The sequence below is a fragment of the Pteropus vampyrus genome, unplaced genomic scaffold (genome assembly GCF_000151845.1).
Source record: "Pteropus vampyrus isolate Shadow unplaced genomic scaffold, Pvam_2.0 Scaffold9, whole genome shotgun sequence".
NCBI lineage: Eukaryota > Metazoa > Chordata > Mammalia > Chiroptera > Pteropodidae > Pteropus > Pteropus vampyrus.
Window position 1 is genome coordinate 15101549 of NW_011888790.1, and position 26800 is coordinate 15128348.

The window sequence follows — 26800 nt, forward strand, 5'->3', positions numbered from 1 at the left end:
AAAGGCTCATGCCCAAAATAAAAGCCTCCCCTCAGAGAAGTGGGTCCTGTCCCTTCTTCTTGTTTCCCTTTTGTCAGGCTTTGTCCTCAATGCCCTTTATCTTTATCGTCTCCCATTTTCCCCTCCTCCCTTCCTGTCCTTTCATATCACCTCTCTCCCTTCTCTCCCCATTTCCTCTGCTTCTCCCATTTCCACTAACCTCCCTCCCTTTTCCATGCTTCCCTTCCCCCACTCTTCACCAAGTTCAAGTGATGCTGAACTTGGGCACAAGAAGAGCCACCTCATTGAGTTGATGGCACTATGAGAGAGTCTTTTTGTATATATTTCATTCAGCTCTGGATAGAGGCGTCATTTCCAAATCACGTTAGGCGGTCCAGGGATTCTAATAAACAAAAAGACACTTGGGCTAAGCCTTAGGAAAGGCAAGTGGCAGCCTTGGAGATGCTATGAATTGACTAGCTTCCCAGAAGTCCTCTTACTGGCTAATACATTCAGAAAACTGCAGGTTGTTCAGGATGACCAGTACAAGAGTATATTCTGGAGACTGGCCAGAGATGGAAATACAGAAGTAGATAGAAATCAGTTTGTGATGGGCCCTGGGTGACAAGCTGAGGAGCTAAACTGGAGCCAGGGAGAAAACCCTTGAAGGAGAGAAAAATGGTCAGACTTGCATTTCAAGAGGTAACCCTCTGACAGGAGTAGGATGGATAGATTAGAGAAGACCGTGTTGAAGGTAGAACAGGCAGGAAGCTTTTGCATTTAATCGGGGAAAAAAGGTTGAGAGAATGAAATGTAACTAAAGTTGAGGGAATGAAAGTAAAGAGGCAAATTCAAAGGAGTAAAGAGGACTCTAGAACTTGCTGACTGGATGCGAGCATGGGTAAGAAAGAGTTTATGAAGTTTTGGATGTCTGAGTACTCAGCATTCTCTGTGTGAAGGGACAAAGGAGCAAGGCAGTTGTGAAAGTAGAGAGAGTTCATTTTTGGATATGTCAAAGTTGAGGCTCCACCGGCATAGACACTGTAGTAGAATTACAAGCAAACAGTAGTAGGGTCTTAACTACTTTACAGTAAGTGTATTGTGCACTTGATATGTGTTAGCCAGTTTTCTAAGCATTTCATGTAGATTACCTCATTACCCTATAATTTCTCTGTAAGGTGTAGGTACAATTATTGTGAGGAAAATGAGGCATAGCAAAGTTAAATGACTTCACTAAAGTTACATATTTAGAAAGTGGTTATGCATCCTATGATTCTTTTTATGTCAAACCTTTTTATGTCAAACCCAGAAAAGGCAAATTTTTACAGATAAAGTAGATTAGTGGTTGCCTGGGAGTAGGAATTGAATTAATGTAAACAAACATCAGGGATCTTATTAGGGTCTTAAAAATACTCTCAAACTGATTTATGGTGATGATTGCAGTACTCAGTAAATTTACCAAAAATCATCGAATTGTGCACTTGAAATGGATGAATTTTATGATATAAAATAAAACTCAATAAGGTTGTAAAAAAAGTGGTTGGATTTGGATCATTATAAATATTTTAGCTGTTTTCACTGGACCGTAATAGAAAAATGCTCTTAAAGGTATCAAAGCATGTCAAAAGTGCTTCAGAAATGTGCCCTGAAAATTGTCCCTGTGCCTTAAATAAAGAAAGGTGTTTTGGTCTTTTTTATGCCAACCTTTTAGCTGTTACTTGATTACTATCTGTGAGGTATTTTCCTGTTTTCTTTTTTTTTCCCTTGTAATTTTCTAATCTCCTTTGGGATAAGGCAGTGATGGCTAAGCTGGCTTCTGCGTCCCTCCTGCTCTCCTTTGCTCCCTCCTTTCCTTCCATATTCAAGAATTGTGTTAGGGACTAGGAATTAAAAAAAAAAAAAAAAAAAAAAGAGACAGGATAATTAAAACATTCTCAAACACTTGGCATTCTAAAATTAGATATGAAAAATGACTCAGTGGCTCTTACTTCTTCTCTCATAGAGACAAGGAAGATATTTACAAGATTGCTCCTCTGCGTATTAATCTTGGTTTATTTCTTGGTTCATGGAACTTCAACATAGATAAGGCAAAACCTTATTTAAAAAGGTCATATTTTATTGTAATCAATGAAAAAGGTTCCCTGTGACAGTATTAACTCTGATACTTCTAGAAGCCTGGTAAGGTCAACAAAAACAATTACTTTCTTCTCTCCTCCTCCCTCATTGCCCCTCACTAATCTTGTCACATTAGCATTGTTTATTTATTTATTTTTTTGATCATCAAGTAGTATGATAAATTATCTAATGTTATATAAAATTTAATAGAAGAAGAATAATAGGTATTTCAGTTCTTTTGCTTTATTTGTTTTGGAAAACTTGGTGTCTACATCATTTTTTCTTTTTCTTTTTTCTTTTTGGTCAAATGAATTAAATTTTCAAGGCAATAGAAACTTTCCTGGTAAACATTTGGCAAGTCTGACAACATCTTTGGGTACAATATCAACTTGATCTATTAGTTTAAATGTTGTGTTTTAAACAGCAAGCTTTTATTTCTAATCATTTATTTATTTTATTATTAGTTTCAAGTATACAATACATTGGTTCGACATTTATATAGTTTATGAAAAGATTCCCTTGATTGCTCTTTCTCTCCTCTGGCTTTCCACCTAGCCATTACATTAATGCTAACTGCATTCCCTATGCTGTGCTCCCCATCCCCATGACCCCACCCCTATCCATCACCTACTAATTTGTACTCGTTTAGCCCTTCACGCCTTTTTCCCAGCCCCTCTGACCCCCCTCCCCTCTGGCTGTCACCAGATTGTCTTCTATATTTGAGAGACTGTTTTTGATCTAATCATCTATTCTTCTTTGTACCATCTAAGAATGGCACATATTACTGGGGGTAGAATTAAAAATGATAATGATGCTGTTATCAGAATTAGTGGACACTTGTTAAGTGTTAGTGGTGCACTCATATTTGGATGCTTTGGAATATTTGGTAAATTGTTTCTGTGAGTGCCAATTAAATGTGGGAGCAGACATATGTCAGGTGCCTGGGTTTATCACTGAACCTAAGTAGTGTCTTCAAGGCTCTGTACAACACTACCATATGTTGCATCAGTCATTACATAAAAAAAATTATAAGGTTGATGCATAAAGCCAAGACTTAGTAATTAAAATGCCCATGAGTCTCCTCTACTTCTCACATATAAGCATTGCTCTTTATGTGATTTGTTGAGAGACAGGGCAGAGAGAAGGGAATGTACGTACAGGGGAGATGACATTTACCTAGTCCTGTAAAACAGAAATAAACATCCTCACATTTAAAGCATCACCAATCTAAGGATGGAACATGAGAGGGTGATTTAGAGTGCTGTGATATTTGTGTCCATGAAGAGTGTATCACCTCCACTCAGGTGGACCTAGAATTTGAGGTCTTTCAAGTAGTTCAGTGGTAAAATTCTTCACCATAGTGTGAACCTGCTCCCAAGACAAATTTATTATGTGGTTTTACTCGTAAGAGTAAAAGATGAAGAATCATTTTTACGTTGTGTACTTTAAGAGACTTATTTTAGGTACCTAATTTGAACAAAAATCAGCTCTTTAAAAAATTGGAAACAATCAGAAAATACAAAGCAGGAAATAACCTACGCAATGTACTTTGAAATCTTCAAGGGACCTCTTTTAATTATCCAGAGGGCATTCATTCAGTAAACTGTTTATTACTGACAATGTGCCAGGCATGTTTGAAGTTGTAAATTGGCAGCACAGATTTTTATTTATCCTGAATTATGTTGCAATAAATAAATAAATAAATAAATAAATAAATAAATAAATAAAAGCAAAGGAAAACAGAATAAAACAAAAAATGTTAATAGCCGACACCTAAACAATTATGATACTTTTCCCCCAATTCATATTTACAGCTTCTTAATTTGAAAAGAAATTTGAAAGAACTTGACAACAGTGGATTCATATTCTTTTGTGGAACCAATTAGCGGGAACCGAAAGGAGTGGCTGCCCCCTCATTATCAGTTTCATAGATGAGATAAGTTAAGGAACACAGTTAGGCAGCATCCGCAAGTATACAAACTGATCATTGTGGATTCAGATTTCAAACTTCATTTAATCCCCATAAAAAACAAGCTCCTTTTACTCTTTCATGTTGCAGAGTCTTGTGGAGGTTGCAAAGCAAAGCAAGAGATAAACTATTTCCTACGTATGGAAATGCTTTAAATCTAGGAAACCTGAATTATACCAGTATATCCCAACAACGAGCTTGTAAATCCGGGCAGAGGTTTGAATCCCAGGTTTCAGGAAGGGAAAGCTGTGGAGACTCTGAGCATAATTTATTCATGGTCACAAATCTACTAAGTGACAATGTCCATATTAGAACACTGGTCCCTGGCTTCTGGTGCTGGAGCTTTTGGAATGCTGTCATGATAAGGGTTGGCTAACCATCTGAATATTAAGCCCAAACTCAGAAAACATGTGATTCTTAAGTGTAAGATGAACCGTATGATAATGACTTATTTGTATGTCAAGAGTGGTCAAAGATCAGCAATTTCATGTGTTTTTGTGAGTACTTCTAAAGAGATCTGCCCATTTACTGTTACGTTTGAGATGTTTTACTTGTTTATAGAGATTTAACCTTTCATAGGAAAATGAAAATAAGTTTTGGACCTTAAGTTTATTAAGTTACAAAATAGAAGTTGTGGATCCAAATGAGCAGATTAAGCATATAGACCTAAAGTTTAGACCTGCAGATACTACATTTGTGCCCATTCTGGATTCTGCAGAGTTTAATTCTGTTGGTTACAAATAGGAAGTAGCACTTTTCCATTTCAGTTATATATACTTAGACTACTGAGTGCTAGTATATAGAGCTTACTACATTTTTATGACTTTTTCATCATTATATTTTAAATAAACCTGAATCACAAAATGTAGTAACAAGGTAAATAAGTGAAAACTGAAAGTGAATAAAATATTCACTTAAAAAGGTTTAACAATCATTTCTCTGTTTTGCAAATGGTAGACTCAGAAAAAAAAAAAGTATTTATTTAAGGAATGAGTGAAAATATCATGCAGTACAGGTACAATGACACTGGGCAAATGGTTCTTTCCTTCTTTATGCCTAAATTACTCATGTTAGTAATTTTCTTTGGGCATATGCCTGATAGAGAAAATGTGATTCTGTCTCTTTTTCATCATGATGTCATGTAAGAGAAGGAGCACAACTTTGATGTCACCTAACCTTTGGTACATCTTCTGGTTCCACTGGTTTTTCTAACTGTGTGACCAAGGCAAGTTAGGCCCTCTCTCAGACTCTTTTCTTTAACTGCACAATGGAAATAACAACAATTGCATGCCTGGAGGGTTTGAGATGAAGTGTTTAAAGTTCCTGGCAAATGGCACAGGCTAAATGGTAGTTTTATTATTATTTTTGTTGTTGAAATGATTTTTATAATGAAATATTTATAATTAAAATGATTACATTTTTGAAGTACAATGATTAGTTTACCTGATTTTTAAAACTACATACCTTTCTGCTCTCCTTGTCTTTTATTTTTTCTTGGTAATAGCTTTATTGAGATATAATTAATATATCATACAATTTACCCATTTAAATTGCACACTTCAGTGGTTTTATTTATTTATGTTTTTAATGAAATAGTATATGTTTAAGATATACTATACATATATAGTGAAATGATTACTACAGTCTAGCTAATTAACATATCCTCCTCACTTCGTTACATTTTCGATGAATGTGCCTGAAATGTACTCTTAGCATTTGTCCAGTGTTCGGTGCAGTGTTAAGTATAGTCATCATGCCTGTACATTTGCCCTCTAGACTCATTTGTCCTACATCACTGCAACTTTTTACCCTTTGACCAACATCTCCCATTTCCCCCTCTCCCAGCCTCTGGCAATCTGTATTCTATATTCTGTTTCTAGTGTTCATTTTTTTCCCCTTTATTTTTAGATTTCTCATATGAGAAATCTAAAGTGAGACCATACCATGTTTGTCTTTCTCTGTCTGGCTTATTTCATTTAGCAAAGTGTCTTTGAGGTCCCTGTGTATTGTTGTAAAGGCAAGATTTCTTTCTTTCTCATGACCGAATAATATTCCATTGTATTTATACACCATATCATTTTTATCCATTCACCTGTCGAAGACACTTGTGTACATGTCTTGGCCATTGTGAATAATGCTGCAATGAACATGGGAGTGCAGATATCTCTATGAAATCCTCATTTTATTTGGGTATGTACCCAGAGTGGGTTTTTATTATATACAGATCTGTGCAACCATCACCACGATTAGAACATTTTAATCACTTCAAAAAGAAACTCCATATCCTTTAGCTCTCACCCCTTATATCCTTGCCCCCTGCCCTGTGCAAGCATAGATCTTTCTTTTTATATAGATTTGCCAGTTCTGGACTATTCATATAAATGGAATTACGTAATATGTAATCTTTTGTGACTGACTTTTTCACCTAGCAAAATGTTTTCAAGGCTTATTATGTGTAGCATGCATCAATATTTCATTCTTTTTTATGGCCAAATGATATTTTATTATACGGATTCCATCGTGTGAATGCACCACATTTTGTTTAGCCATTTTTCAGTTAGTGGACATTTGGTTTGTTTTCACTTTTTGATTATTATGAATAGAGCTGCTATGAATATTCCTACGCAAATTTTTGTTCAAACAAAACTTTTCAGTTCTTTTGGGTATATTCCTTGAAGTGGAAATGCTGGTCATATAATAACTCTATGTTTAACCTATTGAGGAACTGCCAGACTTTTCTAGTGGACCATTTTACATTCCCACTAGCAATCTATGAGTATTCCATTTTTTCCCCATCCATATTAACATTTATTACTACCTGTCTTTTGCATTCTTGTCATTCTAGTGGGTGTGAAGTAATCTCATGGTGGTTTTGATTTCATTTTCTTGATGACCAATATTGTTGAACATCATTTCATATGTCTACTTGCCATTTAATTATGACTCTTGAATAAAGCAAAAAGCTCTAACTTTTATCTAACTTGTGTTGTCCAATTTTTCGTGGCCAGGATTTGGGGGTGGGGGGGATTTATTTAGATATAGAAAGCTCAGCAAAAGATGATTTAATAAATGTTTCTCCCCTCTGCTGTATTTTAGCCGTAAGTAGAACAGGAAAAGAAAACAAGAATAGAACTAATTGCTCATCAAGAGAGGAGTAACAAATATAAGTGGTTCCAATATGCATTTAAATTAGATTACATTTAATGAGAGGTTTTCTAAATGGAGTTAATTTGAAAGGACACACAAGTCATTGGGTTTAATCTGTGTGCTTTCCAGTAAAAGAACTATAATCCCTGCTCCTCCCCTCCAGTTTCTAGTAAATAAAAGTAACTTGCTAGAAGAGCATTTTACGTCCTGGTTCTCCATGCTCTCTGTGAACGGCGACTGCGGGGAGGTTCACTGGTGTATGCTGTTGGGTTAGGAAAGAAATTCTATTGTTCAGTTTTCATGTGGACTAGAAAACATGGCAATTTTGACAAAAGAGCAAGGAAAGTAAAAGATTTTCCACTCACTTTTGCCCTTATAATAGCTTAAATTGTGTTTTTTATCTTTATTTTTTTCCTCCTCTTTTCTGAATTAAACAAATTCTATTTTGGTCACTTTCAGTGTTAAAATTTAAAACCAAGAAATAAGACTTTTTTATTATAGTTTCCTACTGAATAGGGACTATGTCTATAAATATGCAGTGAACCTATTGTCTAAAAAAGACCCTCTGCATCCAACAGTTGACTATGAGATAATTTCTAAAAATAGTGGAGTAAGAGGACAACTGACTGATTTAGCAAACTCCTTGAAATAAGTTCAAGTGAATTTTGGTGAGAGAAGACAGAAATAGAGATTAAAATATGCAAGCTATTTAAACATTTATAGAAAAGTCAGTGTCTTGCCCTGACTAAATTTCTAAGATTTCTATAGTAAGTGTCACCATTATGTTATAGGATATAATATTTTTCTCAAAGTGCTTTCCCATCCAGCATTGCATTTGCCTCCTCATGAGAACTGTGTGGTGTAAATAGGGCAAACAGTATTATCCTTACTTTAGAGATGAAGAAATAGAGGTGTCGAAATGACAACGACCTACCTAAATCTGTCTTCTGGTAACTGATAGAGCAAGGATTGGAATCTGGGCCCCTCACATTGTCAGTGCTTTTTCTGCATACGCCGTGTGGCAATTTCAATTTTGCTGGACTGTTTCTGGAAGAACTATCTAAGGTTTTTTCTTTGTGTATTTTGCAAATTGTTCACCAGCTCTCCCACACTTCTGCCATTCTAAAGACTCTCCTAATGAATTATGCATCAGCATTTGACTTAAAAAAGAAGAATCAAAGGACTTGGATTTAAGGAGTGTTCTCACATTGAAACATACTACTTCTTATATGCTTTGCTTTTCTCTTAAAATTGTTTGTGAAAGAATAATTTAAATACTAACAGAAAACCTCATAGAATGTTGCCACCTCAAGAATGTGATTTACTGAACTGTGGACTAGAGATAGTTTTAAAGAAAAATTAACTTCAGTGGCATTAAAAAAATTCTAGTTCTTTCCCCACGATTTCACTGAGTGTCAGTAAAATCCATCCTAAGAAACAAAGTGAATTTCTCCCAGCAGCGCTCACTTTTTGCCTCATGTTGTAACATTTGAATTCAGTATGTTCCATCTAACTCATCTGTAAGATGAGGATTTTTTATGGCAAGCATTTATTCAGCTCATCTTCAGAGTACTTAACACAGAGCCTGACACATAGTAGGCACTCATTAAATATGTACTGAATAAATTAATTAGGATTTATTTGTTTATCTTTGATGTGAAGGAGGAACATAGCCACAGAATTAAAGAGATATTTATAACTATAACAATTATTAGAACTCAGGTCTCATAATTTGGTGCAGAAGTGAGCTTGAGTATGAAAGTGACTGGTGCAGTTATCCTCAGAAGCAGAGATTCTGAAAGTTTGAGGAGTGGAGGTGTCCATTTGTTTCAAACTGTGGTAGGAATTCCCACTGCAGTTTTATGCTTCCCGTTAGCTGTGGTTGTGCCTGGCATTCCGATTCATGGGGTCGAATACAGCCTTTTCTTCATTACCAAACCAGTGTGTAGGTTAGAGTACTTTACAAAGTGTCCTAGGGCTTCTGAAAACACATCTAACCTTCTCTGTGCCCTGAAAGGATGAGTAGAGGCTTTCTAACCAAAAACCACTTGAGTGGCCAGCCTTACATTGTCACTCAGAGCTGAGAGGCCCTGGGTTAAGTTGACTTAATTTCTCTGAGTTCTGATCTCCTCACCAGTAAAATAAGATACAAAGAACTTCTGGACTTGTCGTAAGAATTTATTATTCTTATAGTTTGCTATAAGAATTAGTGATAATATAGGTTAAATGCCGTGAGGAAAGAAAATCTTGTCCTTGTGACATAGCTCAAGTTTAAGTACAGGGCACTGAGACCATGCAAACTAGACTAGAAATTCAGAAAAAATCATTTATGTCTTTGGAGTCTTAGATGAAAATGTCATGGCGTGCATTAAGAATCTATCATTACCATGCTTGCTTTCGCAGCACATATACTAAAATTGGAGTGACACAGAAGATTAGCATAACCCCTGCAAAAGGATGACACACAAATTCGTGAAGTGTTCCATATTTTTTTTTTTATCATGGTGATCACTTCTTTAGGTGTACAAATGTTGAATAATTATGGTGTACACCTGAAACTAATATAACATTCTATGTTATCTATATTTTAATAAAAATCTTAAAAAATAGAATCTATCATTACCTTATGTGGAGTAAAGGGAGACTGCTGTTTAGTTAGAGCCTCTTCTCTGTCAGTCTTAAATAAGAAGAACACAACAACTATGCTACTTGTTAGACTTGAAGAGGATAAAATTGTTGGAAACTTGGAAGGAAAGAGACTGATAGTCAATTGTCAAGCTTACATTCCATCATAAATCTTTTAGAGATAGACTGGTGTGACTCTTAGAACATATGACCATTATTGAGTGATGTTATTATCTCATATTTTGTTTCTTGTAGATAGCAGTATCAATTCATACTTCCCTAGGAGAAAAGTATCGAGTGACTTCATGACCTTGGATAATATTCATGCTTGCACAATAAACCCCTCTCTGCTCCTGGTGTGGAGGAGATGATGCATGCAAACCATAGAGCATCAGAAAGTCAGGAAAGGTAAAGGTAATTGCAAGCTGATCACCTCGAATTTTTGAGAGCTCTTACTATTAATTTAGAATTTCAGAGTATTCTTTTCTAGCGGTAGGAGAGCAGGAAGGCAAATTATAAACAATTTAGAGACGAGGCCTTTTCTTTTAAAAAATGTTAATAAAATGTCTTTTTTTTTTTTTTAAACTATCAGTAGAGGATATTTTTGGAAGACATTCAGATTTGGAAGTGAGGTTAGGAGAGAAATACTTTTTGGAAGATCTTACTAATTTGTATAATCAAAGTAAGTTTTTTCTTTTACTAGTCACTTTTCTAGACTTACTTTTTTATTTTCTGTCAGCTTCCTAATAACTGAAGGTGTTTTCATTAAGTGTGAATTTATTTGTCCTGAATATTAATTTTCTTTTGAATAGGTTGTTGTAGAAAACTGAATTTATAATTTCTGGATCACGTTTTGGGAATGAGTCGTTCACAAGATTTTTATTCCCATTAATACTTTGATACCATGTCAAGAAAAATTATTCTGGTTCTCTTTGCTATTGACTAGAAGGGGTTCCAATTATTAATAGTGCTCACAAATGGAGATTAAAAACACAGGGAACTGTAGATGACGGCATTCCTACCAGACAATGGTAATGAGATGGTAGTGACACTAGTAGCCTAGGTACTATAGATTTCCCAGTGACTCTGGCAGGAAGTTTCTGTTGTCATCTATATTTTAGATAAGGAAACTAAAGCCCACAGATGTTATGTAATTTGCCTGAGGTCACATAGCCAGAAAGTGGCAAATATAGGAGATGAGCTCAAATATAGTGTACTTTTAACCAATTATACCATACCATCTTTGTATTGCTGTGTATCTTTAGGAAGCTTCTTTTCTTTCCTGATGTATAAGTGAGTGGCCTGTTAAAGAAGGAAAGTCCTGTGTTTTCTTTGTTCCCCTTCTAATTCTAATCTTTTGTGTTGTTTCTTAAAATAATGGAAAAGCAAACACTTAACATTCATTTTTATCCCACCGTAAAGCTCATTATAGAAAAAAATAGAGGAATTAAACTATAATTCTACCACCTCAGACTTATTAAAAGTCTTAACCCTATGTTATATTTTCTTCTAATCCTTTTCCATGTATGTTTTGATTTATTTCTTCTACTGAGATTAAACTACACTACTTATTCATGGCCGTTTGCATTCTGCTTGTTGGGTTTTAGGATTTTCAATTTGATTTGGTGTGAATGAATCTTCTCCAGAGATGCCTGGCATCTTATTCTTAAGACAGGGATCCATAGCTTAAAAAAAAAAAAGAAAAAAAGAAAAAAAAAAGGATATATAATTTTAATTCAACCTTCACCTAGAAACCTAAGGATTAGAAGAAGCGATCACTCCATAACATAGCTCTACTTGAAAGCACACCAGTGGCAGGATATTCCAATAAATTTAAAAGAAAGAAGGAAGGAAGGAAGGAAAGAAGGAAAGAAAGGAAGGAAAGGAAGGAAGTAAGGGGAAGGAAGGAAGGGAGGAAGGAAGGACGAATGAACAAAATGGCACAATAGTAAGTGGTTGAACAAGTTATGGCTGTTAAGCACTTTCATGTCCATTATTTTGGTGTCTCCTTTTAACACGTTTGGGGTAGAGTTTTGAGGGCCTAAATCAGAGGAATGAAATTGCTCAAATAATGGCAGAACCACGACTAAGAATCTGGTCTTTGTCCTTTTGTTGACTGTTCTTTCACTGGTACCAGGCGGTCTCCAGTATTTGTGGCACACACATTGGAAAAGCTGGGAATTCCAGAGAGAGGGCCTCCAGCATCACTTATAATTGGAGGGGGCCTGGCGCTCTGCTAGCCCTCTGGTTGCGAGAGCTTTGGAAATAGAGATGAAGTCCTATTCTATATTTCATTTTGCATACCCATGGAGCCTGTTATATAGGAGGAACTTTATTAGCTAACATTGGTTCGAGATTATATAACTTTCTTAATTTTTATAAAAAGTTTGTTTTTATTAAAAAGTAATCCTTCTAATTTGAAAAGTCAAAAGTACTACATAGCTTTTAATGAGAAACAGACCCTGCCTCACTCTCTTAGAGTTGCATTTCCCCAACACAACCACTTTCATCTCTAAGCTTTTCTTTTGCTATGAGCATATGTGTATTAGAATAAGAGTGGCTCCAAGGCCCTTAGAAAGTAAGTGGTGGTGGGTATTACCCAGCCTGCAACTCTCTATCTACTCTGAACAACATTGGCTTTTGTAGAGACAGGTGTTTGTGTCTCCATTAAATGCTTGTGACTATTAACCACTCTTTAACCCATGTTCGCGACAGAGATTAACACCTTAAGAACATTGTTTTGTACAGTTGTGTATCACATGAATAATCTTTAGTGAAAGCATTAATCTAAGAGCGAGGTGGTTAAGTAATGTCAGAATCAGAGACAGTGGAGGTAGAAAATAAATTTAACGGAGCCAACCTGAGAAGAAAGCTGTAATCATATACATCAGTACCCTCTCTACATTATCACAGGCTCCTCCTTCTATAGAGTTCTAACGGGCACAGTTACAAAGTAAAATCTACTTTGGAAACTGTGGAATAAAGTTTCCTAGGGAGTTAAAATTAAGAAGTAAGGCATATAGATATCTATTTTGTCTTTTCAAGTATGTAAGTTTTTCTGAGAGTGTGTTTGCACATGGAAAACTATTGCATTCAGAGTGGCTAGCAGCTATTTCTAGTAGCTTGTGGAGAAGCAGACATCTTCAATAAGTTAATTATTTTAAGTGCATCTGTAGCTGTGTAATATGCACATGTGTTTGTAATTACAGTTGGTGAATTTAGAATCAAGTGCCAGATTTATCGGTGTTTATATACTCAACGAATAAAAAAAAAATCTATTTAATATTGGCTGCTACCTTTACAACTATGCATTGTTTCAGAGTTTGCAAAGCACACTGCTTGATAGTTGTCACCACCTAAATTTGCTGTGTAATGTATAGCACAAAACACGGTGGTGGGTAACCTAACAGGCTTATCGCTGAATTGAGCAAATGTTACTTCGAAGGTTGCCAACGTGGGGCTCCAGAGTGTCTGGCCGTGTGGTGGTAAAACTTGGCATGTATGATCTCAGGGTTTTTCCTCATTTTTTAAAGAAAGAAAATTATACGTTAGTGAGTACAGTAATATTTTCAGTAAGTAGAAATAACATGCTGTCAGGACATAATTTATGAGAAGTATTTAGTAGGCCATATACAAATTTTAGAACAGTGGGAATTTTGGGCTAGAAATTTATAGCCTTTTGCTCTTAAAACTGTACACATCAGAAGCCCGCATTTAAATATTTGATGTGTTCGTTAATTTGTTTGTTTATCAATTTATTGATAGTTTTAGGCTTTATAAATAATACCCTTTTTTGGCAAAGTCATGAAAAAATATCGAATATGAGATTTAGCAAAAGAAACATCTTAGATATACAGTTCAGTTATGGGTATCACAGTTAGTTATGCTGTTTAATCAAGAATTAGTAAACCAATAAGTGTTTAGCTGGCAAAATTCTATTTCATAAGAAATGGTTTATGTAATAAGTGACTAAATAGCTCAGCCTTATTTCTTAGATCGTGCTAATATATGCAAAAACAACACAAAGCCAGTTCTTGATTAATAGGAAGTTTACCTAATTTGTAAGTCATGAGGGCTTTCCCTTCTTTATTCTTGTTCATTATCTCTTCCGCTTCCCCTGCTCATTTTCATGTCAATCAGGGGTGATGCTTAGAAAGCTTTAGGGTGGGAGAGTGATAGGAATTTATTTGATAGCGATTTTGGCTGGTATTTTTGGAAGCTAAAAATTATTAAAAGATTTTGCTGGTGTTTAATTTCAGAATTAATTATTTATGTATTTAAAAAAAAAATATTCTGCATTCTTTACCGAAGGTAATTTCAAGTTAACTCTGGCTGTGTTATACTGGTTCGGGAACTTTGAAATTCTATATCATGCTTTGCTATTGATTTTTATACTTGTTACAGTAAACATTTCAATGGAATTTATTTAAATTTTTTTTTTTTAATTCTGGATACTGCTTTATTGGAAAAAAAGCAATAATTTCTCTGCATTTTGTTTCTCATGATCTTTTAGGGCTCAGTGAATAATTGAAGAGATGAGGACTAATTTAGATTTCTGACTATGTAGAAACATTGGTTTATCTGTATTTTTGTAGGTCACACAATTAAGTAATTTTGTAGTTCTAATTTGGAATATCCTAGCACCTACCTAAAACACTGTTAGCTGGAGCTTAGAATATGATAAATACAAAATTCCTCTTGGGTACCATACAAATAGGGTAATTGCCCTAAGGGAGTTCCAAAGCATGGATGCTAATAACAGCATCATTATAAGATGTTAATTATAACTATTAAAGGCATTGATGGACATATAATCAATCTTTAAAAAATAGTTTTACTTTATTTGTTCTTAGCATCTCTTTATTTTCTTCCTAATACTTTCCATTTGTGAAATACTTTCCATAGTCATTATGCATACATAAGTACAGTTAAGAAAGCAAGTCGAGTAATAGTAATGTTGTAGTTAAATGGTAACTATTGGAAAAAATCATTTATTTTAAGCCTGCTGAATTATAAACAATGAATTAATTATTGTGAGGTGAAGATAGCATATATGTTTAAAGATACCAAAAATCATCATGGATTTTAATGCTATTTCAGTTCAATAAACATGTATCGACTACCTACTGTGTTACCAGGTATTATGGTAAGTGTTTGGGATTCAAAGGTGAATAAATAGACAGTGTGTGTGCCAACTCCCTCTTGTGCAGAATTTAGGGTTATGGACAGAGGTCAACATTAAGCAGCTAATAGAGTGATTTCAGTTTTCTTTTGTGTTCGTGGGGGGGTGTACCTTTCTAAAAATTGCTTATTGGCAGTCGAAGAGATTAGTTTTACTTCATTTTCTTTCTTCTTATAAATGACATGCCTTTGAATATTCTCCTGTTAGAAAGTAAAAGCAGTTTTGAAGGAAGTCTTTTCAGAGTTTAGGATTTTGGTTGTTACACTGACAACAAAGGAGAAGCTGCAAGACAGGGCAGTTGGAGTGAAGAGAAGGAAGAAACGTCGTATCAGTAGGGATATTTCGTATATCTTCTTTGCAGGGGAAACAATGCAAAAGCAAATCTATATCTAAACTTGTGCAGTTCTTTATAGATTATAAAATAAGGCTGAGTATATATCCGAGTAAATTACATAGTTATGGAACTGGTCATTGAAAATGTGTGTTCTTTCAATTGCATACCTGGATGCAAATGGCAAAGGTTAGCCCATGAATATTAATAGCGCACCCAGGTTAGATGCTAGTTACTTCTTCCTCATCATTGTTGTCAATACCTAAACCTTTGTTGAAGAACTAATGTGCGAATTAATTTATTTCTTCAACATCACCCATGCACCTATAATGAGTTTGGCCTTCGGTGAGTCACATCAGGTGAGTGAGTAAATAAATCCCTAGGCCGTGATAATGTGGAGCTTAGATGAATAGGTAATTGTCATGCTTTGTTATGAAATTAGGCATAGATTGACACACAGGTTTTCTATTGCTGTGTAAACTATTACTATAAGTCTGAGCAGGCTGGGCTATGTTCTCTACTCAGGGTCTAACAAAGATAAAGTCAAGAGTCAACTGAGCTCGTATCTGGAGGCTCTGGGAAAGGCCTAATTTCAAGCTTGTCCAGGTTGTTAGCCCAGTCCAGTTCCCTGCGGTTGTAGGTCTGAGGTTCCTGTTTCCTTACTGGCTGTCAGCCAGGCGGCACACTCTGTTTCTGGAGGGCACCCACATTTCTTCCCATTTGGTTCCCGCCAGCTTTAAGGCCAGCAGTGGAGTGTCAAGTCCTTCTTGTGCTTCACATCTCTCTGACATCTCTTCTACCACCAACTAGAGAAAACTCTTTGCTTATGAAGGGCTCATATGATTAGATTAGTTCTACCAATATAATCACTCTTTTGCCATAATCAGAGGAGTGACACCAGGGGGTGGAGATCATGAGGATCATCTTAATATTCTGCCTATCATAGTTGTTATTGGAAGTAGAAGAGGAAAGCCAAAATCCAACTAAAGAGGTTAAAAATGGCTTCCTGGAGTCGGCAATGGCTGAGCTGGTGGGACATGTACTTGGGTTAAAGTCGAGGTCTTCACTAGTTGGCTTTGTTATTGTTATTCAACCAATATTTACCGAGGGCCTGCGTTATGAGCAAGTCACTGTATTGTTCGAGACTCATTTTCCTCAGTCATAAAATAGGGAGAGTGATATTTACTTTGCAGGGTTCTTATGAGAACTAGAGGTCATATAAAGTACTTGACAAAGACAGGTACTCATAACTAGAGCTATTAACAGAGCCTGAGATTTGGTGCAGGTGGTAAGGAAATAGTAACATAGGTTAATTCATGCATTCTGTCCTTCATTCAACAGGTACTGAATCCTAAACAGCAGGGTTGAAACTAGGAAGAAGTGAGGGAGATACTTGCCATGAGCACAGAATTTTAGGGAGAGAGAGCAGTAGTGTCAAAAACTCAGTAATAAGATAAATCATGTACTAATATAATATTTAAAAAATAAAATTAATTCAGAAAATTCATAATGAACCAAATATCAAATATCAAAAAAGTCAGAATCAGTAACCACTTGTGGTGAGCCATATTGCAGTCTCAAGCAAAAGGAAAAGTCAGTAATACTGATCCTGTCCTTATTTAAACATTTTTTGCATTAGCTTTGATTTTTAAAAATATCATATTATTTTATTTATCTTGATTACTGAGTTTTATATTTTGCTCCTGAGATGAAAGCCTCCAAATAAAACACAGACGTTAAATAAATGGTACAGAAAATTTAGTCAAAGTTACACTTCCAATTTGAATATTATTTCGACTACATTTAAATATTATTTTAGGTTGGCATCCTGGCATTCTTTTCAGTAGTTCTTTCATTTCCTCATTTATTAAAATAATTATCAACAGTTGTCAAGATGATTAACTTATTTTTTAACAAACATGTCCTATGTATAAAGGAAGAATTCTTTTTTATTTTCTTGGAGTTGCTTTAAACAGTTTCTAGTATCAATAAAGTCCCATTAGAGTGTTCATGTAATAGCAAGTCTGTCAGCTTTGATTTTGTTTTTAATTCCTCTTTGATTTTGGTTGCTCTATAATCATTCTTTTTAGCTCTTACATTCTATTATGCATGCTTTCCAGTAATGTAAGTGGTTAAGGCACTGCAACATAATATCAGAATGACTGGTTCATTTTAAATCTTTGCTCCATTGCGTTATATGGCCTTGTCAGAAAGGCTGACATTTTCTATGGCCTGGGCATTATTCCCATGATGACTATTTAGTCCCACGATTGCCATGTTATTGCTAGCATTTTAACATTTCTGAGAAGTACAAACCAAGCTTGCCACTTGCTATTTTGAATGTATTCCAAACAATAGACTTGACCTATGAATAGATAGTTGGAAAAAAAATATATTGGTTGCTCGTAGCTAATCCAAGTTAAAATGAAGTCTCTTAACTTTAATGGATGTCTCTGACTTTAAAACAGTTACACAGCTTTGACGATTTCGTAGGGAGACTTACTGATCTCCCTTTGACCTTACAAACAAATGCTCCCCTTGTATACAGTAATATACTCATGATTTGATACATTCTTAAATCAGGTAAAACGTAAGCAACTAAAGATTAGTTAGAATTTATGACCATTACAATAAAATGTCCATTTGGGGAGGTAGTATTAATTGATCTAAGGGGATGACACTTCCATTTAGAAATTGTTTTGAATAGTTATAAGCATTAAATGACTAAATGAATATTTTTCTTAATGAAATTTGACTAGAATTGTGAGCTTGTGGTATTGTAAATCACTATTATTGAGAACCAAAACACATTGATATAATGATAAATTTAATAACAGTAAATGTAACACTAACTTAGCCAAATAATATCTTTCTATATTATGTTCAACTAAAGTCTTAACCCGTGACTTTTTTTTTTTTTTTTTTAATGTCAGATCTGAAATGACACTACTGGGAGAGTAATGTTAATAATTAAAATTGTTATGTGCAGCTTAGTTTGAAATGAATTTGAACCTGCATTCAAAGCATCCGCACACTGTGAGACTAGACAGTTCTGTTTACTGCTTTAAAGCAACTGCTCTGTGGGAGCCTTTTAAAAATACCCACGTCATTAATATATTTATTTAAAATGTCGAGCAGCTCTGTGTACCCCAGCAAAGGAGCAGGAAGTAGATGCCACTGTAAGCAACATAATAGGCTTGCCTCTTGGTTTTGTTTATATGGATATTGTAAATAGTTCAGGAAGTATAAATGGATAAGTCATCAGAAATCAAAGATTAAAAACACAGAATTCTCCACCTACGGATTTGATTGTCAAAAAAAATTGGAGGTTGATTTAAATCTGGGATGCTCAAGTGTACTGGTAGTAAGTCACAAATACCCTGTTGAGCTTTATTTAATGCTTTTTAAAAAGGAATAGTTTACCTTTCTGATGGCTAAATGCCAGTGCCCAAAAGGAGACAATTCCTTGATGTTCTTCAGAGGATCACATTCAAAATACAGCATATGTGGAATAATAAATACATGTTGGGAGAAGAAAAGAAAGTCTACTGGTGAGGAAAGGAAGCTTTAAGTTCTCTCTCAACTCCTCCAGTAATAATTTACTAAGTGACATCAAATTGCTATTTTTCCTGCGTTAGAAATTTCCAACAGTTCCAAATAAATAAAATAGTATAGTTTGATCTAGTATAATTATTTTTTTTTCTATTTATTTGCAAGTTTGAAAAGTAGAAATGATAGTGATTATTGTATTCTCTTCAATTAGTATATCAGGGGGCAAACCGATATTATCTTTAGTAAACAAATGAAAGTGTCTTCATTCTTCAGAAAACTACATCTTTACCAATGGTGAGTTGTTAAGAGTGGGTATTGTGGAGGAATTGATTTTTATCCTATGCTTTTAGCTACTTTATTAGACTTTCTACCTTTCAGTTAGCCTATAAGGCTATTTCCTGTGAATTTTGATTAAGAAGAGTGATCTGTTGCTTTTTAAATTTTGTGATCACTTAGTGATCGAAACATTTGTATTCCAAATGAATGCACAGGAATTGTCAATAGTTACTTGTTTTCCCTCTTTAATAGACATAAGCAATAGGTTTTCAAGTTTAATGCTGTGTGATGAGTTTATTTAAGACAAAGGAGCATTTTCCTCTGAGTCTCTTGGAATAGTCTGTTGACTTAGTAGGAAAACATAATAGTTGAAAATGTTCTCATTCCTATGGAGTGACAATTCCAGATCATTTACCACCATTTCGAGGCTACTATGCCAAGGCAGAACCAGCTATTATTGTAAATTATTTTTATGTTAGTGGTAGCGGTTTTGATCAGTGATGAAAGTAATTAGTAAAATGACCTTTAGTAAGTCTTCTCTTTAGTTAATTAAAAATGATACGTAGAAAAGTGTTTGAGAAATGCTTGTCCTGTGAATGACTATGGCAGTGATTGTAAGAATCATAATGGACAGTGTATTAAACATTGCTAGCTATGTGTTGAACAATGGAAGTTGAGGAAAATGCATCTCTGCCCTATAGAGCTCAGATTCACTAGCTTCTTTTTGGTTAGGTGAGGCCATCTCTTTAGTTCTGGCCAGTGAGCTGTAAGTAGAAGAGATGTGTGTGACTTTACAGGAATCATTTCCTTTCTTATTTCTTGCCAGCTAGAATGTAGATGTGATGGTGGGACCAAGATGGGCCAAAAAGCAGAGAGATGCCATGAGTCCAGAATAGCAGAGCAACAAGATTGGACTCTGTTTGAGTCCTTTTTTATCAGGTACCTGCCATTTCCAGCATGGGAGTATATATTTATGTAGATGGAATGAAATCCCATCTTGTTTATGCCACTGTTATTTTGGGATTTCTATGTATTTTTGCTGAACTTAATATTATGTTAAAATCTAATGAGACAAATTTTGTAATCATTGGTCAGGAAGCCAGGTAGGCTAAGTGAATTGAATAATGGATGAAAGGGCCATCTGTTAGGAATAGTTGGGGTGTAATTAAAGCAAGAGTTTGGAGTATTCTATCTTTATGTAGATAGGAGATACTAGGTAGGAATCCAGGATGATTGACTCAGAAAAACTAAAAGAAAACAGGGAGGTATACTGCAAAGAATATTTGCATTGGCTTTACAAAACCTGTATCATGGAACCAGTATTGCCATTTACTATTTAATGATCCCTAATTCCTTAAACTAGGAAAATGTGATTGATTGATATAAAGATGAAATGGAACGTGTATGGTAAATTGCTTTGTAAACCATATCTTGGGTAATTAGCATATTGAATAAGTACAACTCAAAGTGACGAAATTATAATGTAATTTTAAAATGTACTTCCTACTGTCTATTTAAAGTATATGCAGAGGGGGAAGTTTATCTCCTGTTATTAATGAAAATTCTGGCATGTCCTTTGACTTTTCTGGTATTAGAAAGCCTTATAATCCCCTTAAATTTTAATCGTAGTCTCCTTTGGGAAGTAAATCTTTGCCTCTGTCATAAATCTTTGTTCTAGAAGGGAATCTGCATTCTGGAAAGGTGTGTGTGTGTGTGTGTGTGTGTGTGTGTGTGTGTGTGTGTGTGTGATGGGCTTTCATTCATCGATCAAGTATTTATTGAACACTTAACTGTGTAGCAGGCATTGTTCTAGGCTGGGGAATACAACAAGTAACAAGATAGAGAAACTCTTGCCACTTGGAGCATACTTCTAGTGGCTACTTCTTTCTTCCTTACTGTTTCTTCTCCCGTTCACTAGCTGCTGCCATAGACTCTTCTGAAATATAAGGATAATGTAAAGGGTCCACGGGAAAATTCTTCTTCTTCTTTTTTTTTTTTTTTTTTGAGTTGTGGATTCACACTGGCTTTCTATACTCTGAACCTAACAGATTTTCAGAGCTGACTCATTTTTTATGGATATGACTCTGAACCCATCAGAGCCTTCCCTGCTGGGACCCTCTGACCACGACTCCCCTAGACTTTTTTGTTTTTCGCTCAGGCTGACGCTTGTCTCTCAGCCTTGGTTTTTGGTCATCTATGCCACAGTCTTTCTTCTGTCTGTGACCCTCCCAGATGTCCTTCTTAGGAGAGATTCAAGATGCCTCCAGTCTGGATCTTCTTTCTCTGGACTCACTGCTAATCCACAGAGAATGTTTGCCCATCTTTGACCACCTCTTAGAAAGGAAAAACATCAGATGCTTCCCAGGTACAACACTGTTAGTTGTGCTGCATTAGGGCACCGTATATTTCTCAGAGTGGGGGCACCAGTAAATGATGACTTCCAACTCTGGGACTACATAACAAGCTCTCAGTATGGCCTTGAGATTCCTCTCTCTTGAGATGAAAAAGATAGAACTCTCACTCCTGTTCTTCTCAGTTCGATTACCTGACACTTTTCCACCCACTAAATCAGCAAGGGCGACCTGTGATGCCTACTTTGAAATTTGCATTTCAGTTTACATCTCCCTGACTATCTGATACTTATCTGAGGCCTTGGCTAAAACTCTTACTTTACCCAGTTATACTTGCTCTTTAAATATAAAAGTTGTTTGTTTATATTCTCTCTCAAGAGAGTTTTCCTGGGGTAGCACTGATTTTTTTGAATATTGGCTAAATTACTTAAGCTTGGCCCAGATGTGCAGGGAAAATGGAGCTTTTTTATTACTCTGTTAACTGATCTGGCCTTTCTTGCTTCCTGGATATTAGGGAAGGGAACCACTACATAGTCACACAGAAGAAACTAGTCCAACATAATTAAATCATATCTTTAGGCAAAATGGGGGGGCTCTAAGGTTTGCCATCCTATCTGTACCCTTTTAAGAAGTCATGTGGGTATATGGGAGAGGAAGTGGGACATTGGGGAGAGTGGAAAATGGGGTCTTTAGATCTGTGGCTGCTATTACTGTGATTAAGACAAATGATTGCTGAGATGCAGGTAGTTCTGTCTTTGAGAATCTGGATAAATCCCTTTGTTTGGATCTCAGTTCTCTTATTCCTTATACATACATACATTCATACATACATACATACATACATGCATACATACATTTTTTAATATTTGTATTTCCCCTTCTGGGTAACATAAAATTCTTGGGCTACTTTGTACCATGTGAAGCCTTCGTGAATCTAGTATAGCCAAAGATTTTTGTCATTACCCTTAATGTTTTGGGGTTCTTCCTAAAGCACATCCCTTCCCCAGTGAGTGCAGAAACACAATACCCAACTTTCACGAACCCTTCATATTCTACATCCTTATAACAAAAATTCTTCAAGATAGACAGACACATGCTTTATTTGGTTCTTTCTGAAGTCTCCCTAAGTCATGTCATCCTCGTTCATGTTTTCAGCCTTATAGCTAAACCTAAAAGACCTAATCGGGAGATCTGTCAAAAATATTGTGATATCTACAATTTTTACATTATTTCCTTTCACTGTATAATAAATAAGAACAGAAAATAACCAAATAGCATTCAATTGAGAAGAAATAAGAATTTAGAAATAGCTGTCTTCAAGATGACTTTCCACTATATCCTGTATATTCTTTATTCCCTAGATCCAGTCTATTTTTATTACCACCCCTGCATCATCCATACCCAGACCGTGTCACCTCCTTGCCTCTAGTCTTTATCTACTTTAGTGCATTGTGATTGCTCCGTGTGTAGACAGTTACCATTCTATAACATATAACAATTCTGATTGTGTCTATACATACTGTTTTCCATCTTTAATATAAAATTTCTTTTGCAGATGCGGCTAGCTCTGTGGATTTAGGCAGGTTATTTATTTTCTGAGCCTTGTTTTAGGCATTGGTAAATAAGGATAATAATACCTGCTTCATACGATTAATGTGAGGATTAAATGAAAGCGCGGATATATAACATTTAGTGCCAGGTAGGTAGAGACTATTAGGCATTCAATAAGTAAATGGTAGTTTTTATTATTATTCCTTTTCATTGTAGCACAAACCTTTCTTTTCAGCTGTGATAGTATCCTTACTTTCCTAAATATTCCGTGTCCAGTTTTGATCTTTGTTCCTAAATTTTGCTTATAGGTTACAATTTTCGAGTTCCTTTGTCCTTCTGCCTTGCCTGTTTAAGTCCTATCCATCCATCAGAGTCCATTACAAGTCTTATTTGTTTTACAGATGCCTTTCCGATAGCTTTATTTCCTGCTAATCTATCCTTTCTTTTAACTCTCTTAACACTACAGAAAATGTAATATCCTTACAACACCATAGAAAATCTGTCTCCCTAGTCATAATGCATTGTCTTTTAAGTATGTATTTTGTATTTCCTCTCACTGTTTCCCATTGTTTTTCTAATTTTTTCATTGTTTCCCTTAGCTTCTTCAATTAGATAGTACACTTCTGAAAAATTTTGTTGTCTTTTTGACACACCCCCCCCCCTTTTTTTTATCATTAAACATGCATATATTAAGTGCTTGGTAACCAGTTGTCACATAAATATAAAACTCAGAGTACTGTTGACTAGTAATAACTATTAAATAATGTGGATTAGACTTCTATAACCTTCTAATGGCAGTATCTATCAAAAGTATTTAGTATTTGTGTGTTTGAGAAAAAATATTAGCAAATACTATGGAAATCTGAAATTTGAACTTTTAGTACTTTCATCAACGAGAATAAGAGTCAAGTACTGTTTCAGTTTGAAATGTTTTTGTTTGCAAATAACAGGAAACCTGTCTCTGGTGACTTTAAACAAGAGTTTATTCTTCTCAAATAACCAGAAGTTGGAGACCAGCAGTCTGGGGCCGCTCAACATCCTAGACCGCGACCTTCCTTTCTCCTTCATCATCCTTGGCATATTGACTTGCATTCTTATGTATACTACTTTATTCTTGCTGGTGGCTGCTACACTTCTGAGCATCAGGTCCTTGTCCTGGGCAGAAAGTAGGGGGGGTGCGGCAAAGCATAGAAAGGGGAGCATTTGCTAGGTTTTTAATTTTTTTTTTTAAATTTATAGAGGCAACATTAACTTTTATGGAAATCCTGCCATCAAACCTCTACTTACACCTCCTTGTATAGAATAGTCACAGGGGGGTGACCCCTCTCTGAAGATGGCTGGCTGGGAGCAGGGAGCGGACGAGGGATAGGACAGGCACCAACAGTATGCCCCACAAACATTAAGCAACAGATTAAATAACTATTTTTCTAACTGAAGTCCCACTCTGAAAGTGCCCTTCGCTATTTATTTTCCAGAAAAAATAACTTCTGAGGCTAGTAAAACTACTAATTTAGCTTTCAGAAGAGAAGTTTATACTTTTTTGAGGGGGGTTCTGCTGCATATTGGCTTTCCTTTTGTTGTGAAATACAAAAGATATTACGATCTCAGGTTTGGATTGAAGAACTACTCAGAATCTAAATCCTTGTTTTATTGCTGGAAGGAAGGGAAAAAAAAAAAATGGTAAGGCACCAGTGAGCATCTTGAAAGATGTGACAAGGGATTTATTTTCCCTTCTGTTCATGTGTGTGCCCTTTAATTTTTTCATTCCTAAAGCAGAGCTCAGGCAACCCCAAATTAAAGCAGCTCATGCTGTGTAGCACGTGATGATTAAATCTTATCTGACTTTCCTGGAGATGGACAGATAAGTTTGTTGCAGAAAACCTTTTGTAGTATCTGAAAAGGCACCGTCACGAAGAATACTGTAACTCTGTTGTGCTACAAGATAAGTTCAAATTACATCAGTTTAGGTATTGGTGCTTTTAATAGTATTTGAAATGTGTTGACTGTACAAAAATAGAGTGACCTAGGTAAAGTTTCATTATCCATGGGAGTCTGTTGTAAATACCACAGTGTCGTGATGTATGTTTAGCTAATTTCATGTTCTTTTGAAGCGGCTCTTCAGGACTTAAAATGCTTATTACCAGTAAACATTGTATATCAGCAGACAAGAGCCTAGAGAAAACACCACTTACCCTTTGGTAATGGACAAATAGATAATAGTGGAAGATGGGAATTATCTTTATGCAGATGTCACATCAGCCTGTAATAGAACAAGATTATTTGTGCTTTGGAAAAAATACCATTTTGTTTCTATGAAGATGCAGAAGAGGCAAATAACTGCTAGAGAATAAATTATTTGAATTGATATTCAGTGCCTTATTCTGAGCATTTAGGAATACAGTACACTTTTTTTAACTCTCCCTACACACCTTTTTTAAAATTCAAGAAGTACTGCAAAATGCTTTATTCAGCTTTCTAAATTAGGAACTGTGGCAAAATGATTTGTTTCCTTTGTCCTGCTCTTTACATGGGCAGTCTGTTTGCTCGTCAGCATTATTTAAGGTGCTGATCCTAAATTGTAATACTATTGACTCTGGCTGGAGAGAGCATTGTTTACCTATCTTACTGTGCTACTGAAAGCATTATGGATTGCATTTAAGAATTCTTACTAGAGGTCTTTCTTTGTATTAGAAGTTTATTCTAGTGATACAGAAAGCTGTTACAACTGTTAGAAAAAGGTATGGGGCACTAGAGTATTTACAATAACCAAGAAAAGAACTGTATGTGTAATTTTTAAATTCTTTTTCTCATTTGTTCAATTATTTAGCTTTTGATTCATATCTGGCATTTTCCCATTGAAACCATTAACATCATCAGCATTTTACCTATCAGACTAATAAAGTACATGCTTTGAAGTAGATACATCACATTTCTATCTCATCTTGAGTGCCAGTGTTCAATTATGATAGCACTTGGCACCATGTGTGCTTTCATCTACTGGGTAGGCAGTATTTTGTTGAACAGATATTTATGGGCACATTATAGTTGAGCATTTATGTGTACAGTATAATGGAGATACAAAAATGACTGTGACACCAGCTTTGTGAAAGAACAACACACGCACATGGACACACAAACACACACACACTCACCACACACACTGTAGGCAGAATTCCGAGATGGCCCCCTAGGTTTCCTATTCCCTGGCTATTCAGTCTAACACAAATCCAGGAAATATTAAGAAGGGATTTTGCAGATGTAATTAAAGTCCCAAATCAGTTGATCTTAAGATATGGAGATAATCTAAATGGGTCTGATCCCAAAAGGTGAGCCCTTTAAAAGCAGAGTTTTCTCTGTCAGTGGCAGAAGATAAAATTAAATTCAAAGCCTGGGAGCAGCTCTACTCACTTGGCCATTGCTGGTTTGAAGACGGAAGGGGTCATGTGAGAAGGAGTGTGGATGACTAAAAGCTGAGAGCCAGAGCTCCTAGCTAACAGCCAGCAAGGAAATGGTGACGTCAATCTTAGCATAACAAATAGCAAACAAACAAACAAAAAAACATAATCATCCAACAACCTGAATGAGCATAGAAGGGCATTCTTTCCTAGAACCTCCAGATTAGAGGCCAATACAGCTATCATCTTGATTTTGGCTTTGTGTGAGACTCTGAGCAGAAAACCAAATGAATTGTGCTGAACTTCTGACCTATAGAACTATGAGCT

General features: G+C 35.6%; 1 protein-coding gene and 1 pseudogene across 4 annotated transcripts in view; both read left to right on the plus strand.

The window, feature by feature from the left end:
* TMTC2 (transmembrane and tetratricopeptide repeat containing 2) overlaps nt 1-26800 on the plus strand; it is a 370372-nt gene that overhangs the window by 20778 nt on the left and 322794 nt on the right. The window contains exon 2 of one of the 4 annotated variants that reach the window (XM_023521189.1): nt 10091-10243. The exons of the other annotated variants lie outside the window; for them this stretch is intronic. Coding sequence (XP_023376957.1) covers nt 10203-10243 — 41 coding nt within the window. The 5' untranslated portion in view covers nt 10091-10202. The remainder of the gene's footprint in view (nt 1-10090; nt 10244-26800) is intronic. 4 annotated transcript variants of the gene reach the window in all.
* LOC111730192 lies at nt 9602-9702 on the plus strand (annotated as a pseudogene).